Source organism: Cucurbita maxima, unplaced genomic scaffold (genome assembly GCF_002738345.1).
Source record: "Cucurbita maxima cultivar Rimu unplaced genomic scaffold, Cmax_1.0 Cma_Scf00014, whole genome shotgun sequence".
Taxonomy (NCBI): Eukaryota; Viridiplantae; Streptophyta; class Magnoliopsida; order Cucurbitales; family Cucurbitaceae; genus Cucurbita; species Cucurbita maxima.
This window is the reverse complement of record NW_019272030.1, coordinates 2,112,497-2,115,697: the sequence shown is the minus strand read 5'-3', so window position 1 is coordinate 2,115,697 and position 3,201 is coordinate 2,112,497. Positions and strand designations below refer to the sequence as shown.

The following is a 3,201-nucleotide window of genomic DNA, read 5'->3' as shown; positions in this document are numbered from 1 at the left end:
TTTTTTTTTTTTTTTTTTTTTTTTTTTTTTTTTTTTTTTTTTTTTTTAAATACTGAAACCAGGGAGAAAAAAAAAATACAAGTAGATAGCTAAATATTATGTGAAAATATATTTTTCTTTCAAAATGTCCGTTTTAATAATTGTGTATATATATTCAACGACAATTGAAGCATTGACTTTTAATATGTTATGGTTAGATTATAATTTTTGTTGAATTTTCAAAATTGTGTTAGTGTATGGTCAATTTTGTAATGAATTGATTCTTTACGAAGAGGAAGAAAACTCGGGCCGGGTTGAACCCTGGTTCGAAACCCAGTGTTACCTAAGCTGCGGGCCAGCCATACGAAGGAACTAGAAATCCATGACAGACGCAGCCCACGGTCTAGAGACAGCCCAGATGCATACATGAAGCCCAATCCTCGGCCGGCCCAACTCCCACGCCAAGCCCGTGATACAGCAAGAAGCACCACAGCCCAGTATCCTCGGCCGGTCCAACTCCCACGTCCATGAAGCCCACGTCAAGCCCATGATCCAGCAAAAGCACCACTGCCCAGTATCTTCGCCCGGCCCAACTCCAACGTCCACGAAGCCCACATCAAGCCCGTGATCCAGCAAGAGCACCACAGCCCAGTATCTTCGGCCGGTCCAACTCCCACGTTCATGAAGCCCACGTCAAGCCCGTGATCGAGCAAGAAGCACCACAGCCCAGTATCCTCGTCCGGCCCAACTCCAACGTCCACGAAGCCCACGTCAAGCCCATGATCCAGCAAGATACACTCCAGCCCAGTATCCTCGGCCGGCCCAACTCCCTCGTCCATGAAGCCCACGTCAAGTCCGTGATCCAGCAAGAATCACCACAGCCCACCAGCTTCACCGCTGCGGCTCGAAACGCGAGTCCAAGTCGCCTTAGAGCACGGCGCAATCTTGGCCACTGATTTCAAAACTGACATTTCTATTTTTCACATTTAAATTTAAATTCTAATTGGTAGACGGATTTAGGTAATATATTTTATTTTTGTGGTGAAAATTTGATAATATTTTGTTGCCCATACCCGAATTTTCTGGAAGTGTCGATCAATTTATTATTATTATCATTATATTATTGCATTTGTGAGAGTTTGGTGTGCCAAATAATTTTTTTTATCATATTGACGTCAGCATTGTAAATTTATTAAAACTTTATTTTCTTTCCTTTCACTAAAAATAAATTTCATTAATAAAAAAATTAGATATCAAAATTTTCATTATTCTTCAAGTTAAACTAATCCAATCGAGATCAAATTAAAACACGAATTAATTTGTGAACAACATCATATTCATAAATTCTTCAAAATCCAGCTTCCCATCCAAATTGGTGTCATAAGCTCGGATCATGCTTCTACAATCAACCTCGCTTCTATTTGCATCCCAAAGCTCAAGCCTCGATAGCACGTTTTCGAGCTCCTCGCAAGAAATGAAGCCATCACCATTCACATCAAACACTTTAAAAGCCATATATACAATCTCCACATCTTCATCTTCATCTTCATGCTCATCAACCAACCCACCCTTGCACTCGCCTTTATTTTGCTTCGACATCGACTCATAAAAGATCAAGAACTCATCGAAGTCGAGGCTCGGTTTCTCGAGAAACGACTCCAACTCCTCCATGGTCAATTGGATGCCAATGGTGTCTAGGAGCCACTTGAGCTCCTGCACGCAAATGAGGCCATCCCCGTTCTTGTCGAGCCTGTTGAAGATCCTGAGCAAGTCGTTTGAGCTAATAGGAGGAGCCATGGGTTTGGGTTATTGGCTTAGCCGCCAGGTGCAGATTTTATAAGCAAATCAAAGGGAGAATTTTAAAAATCAATGGGTATTGGGGAAATTTGCTAGAAGTTTCTACTCTCGTTGTCAACGTTACCATACAAGTCTTCATCCTATTGGAAAGTCAATGGTCAACTCTAATATTGTCCATTGGTTATGGAGTTGAGAATTTATACAAAATTTGGAGATATTTTGGTCAGACTTTGACAAATAATGACCGAAGTTCATGGACGAGTAATAGACACGATGAAGGATTGAAATTTTTGGTTAAGTTCAAATTTGTGTCGGTGTCTACTAAAAGTGACATCAACTAAATGCTTCGAGTATGATCTAATTAAACGTTTTAAAAAATTATTCTGAACTCATTCTAATTCAAAACGGTTACTAACACTTACGTTGGCGTTCATAATTTAGTTGAAAATGTTAGCTAGGCGCATGTTCCTGGAAATTTCCAAGAGTCAAAGGAAATATAACATAGAATATAGATGTGGTGGACATTAAGAAGGCGGTTCAAGTGAGGGTCATGTTGAGGTGGGCTTACACCCCTTTCTTGACGTGAAGAGTCATGGGTCAATTTTCGAACTTGTCGTGATATTGGTCTAGGATATAATAAGATCGAGAGAAACCCAAACCCACTGGGTAACAAATACCATCTCATCTTGCTCGATTAAAAAATATGAGCTATTTTAGTCACACAACAAACTTCTAGTAAATCTAACCATAGCTGCAATATTTTGAGTTTGGACAAGCTTTCTAAAGTCCATTGTATTCATTTATTTTTGTGGAGATTTGGAGGTGGAGTCCAGGAACGATGAATATATGAACCCTAAACATGAAAAAATATCTTCCCTCTTCCTTTCCCATTCTCTATTGAAATAAGGGTTCTTCGCTCCGATTGAGACAGATCGTGCAGAGTAAATAAACATCTCTATTTGAGTTCAGTAGAATCTACCGATAACCCCATTTTCAATCCGATCAAATTAAATCAAAGAAGGCTCGAAGTGAATTGATAGGGCTAATCCCCAAAAGCCTATATATGTGTATATATATATATATATATATGAAGATCCAAGTTTAGTGTATATATTTTGAATATTTGATTGTGACACCGACAATACAACTTAAAAATAATGGAACCAAGACTTTATTAGGTTTATCGAAGTCGTCCTTTTGTTGTCTGTCCACTGTCCACTCCCCACACCCACCTCCTCAGCTTCTTGCAAAAGGAATAACCCCTCTAATAATAATAATAATAATAAATTTAATTTTCTCCCAAAATATATATTTTTCAAATAATCAAATCAATTAAATTTATAAAATCCCTTCAAAAGTATATTATTTAGACATCATTTATTACAAGTTTGACAGGAAAAAAAAAAAAAAAAAAAAAAAAAAAAA

At 38.1% G+C, this 3,201-nt stretch overlaps 3 protein-coding genes across 3 annotated transcripts in view; 1 reads left to right on the top strand and 2 right to left on the bottom strand.

Annotated features, from left to right (window-relative positions):
- Positions 1-185, top strand: part of LOC111489781 (tetratricopeptide repeat protein 33) — a 4,116-nt gene extending 3,931 nt beyond the window's left edge. Inside the window, exon 6 of the mRNA XM_023138163.1 lies at positions 76-185. The gene's annotated coding sequence lies outside the window, so the exon portion shown is untranslated. The remainder of the gene's footprint in view (positions 1-75) is intronic.
- Positions 1-3,201, bottom strand: part of LOC111489737 — a 9,616-nt gene that overhangs the window by 2,017 nt on the left and 4,398 nt on the right. The window contains exon 11 of the transcript XR_002719430.1: positions 1,383-1,389. The gene's annotated coding sequence lies outside the window, so the exon portion shown is untranslated. The remainder of the gene's footprint in view (positions 1-1,382; positions 1,390-3,201) is intronic.
- On the bottom strand, positions 1,294-1,776 carry LOC111489388 (probable calcium-binding protein CML44). The gene has a single exon (XM_023137580.1). It carries the CDS (start codon positions 1,774-1,776, stop codon positions 1,294-1,296), a length of 483 nt encoding a protein of 160 aa, XP_022993348.1.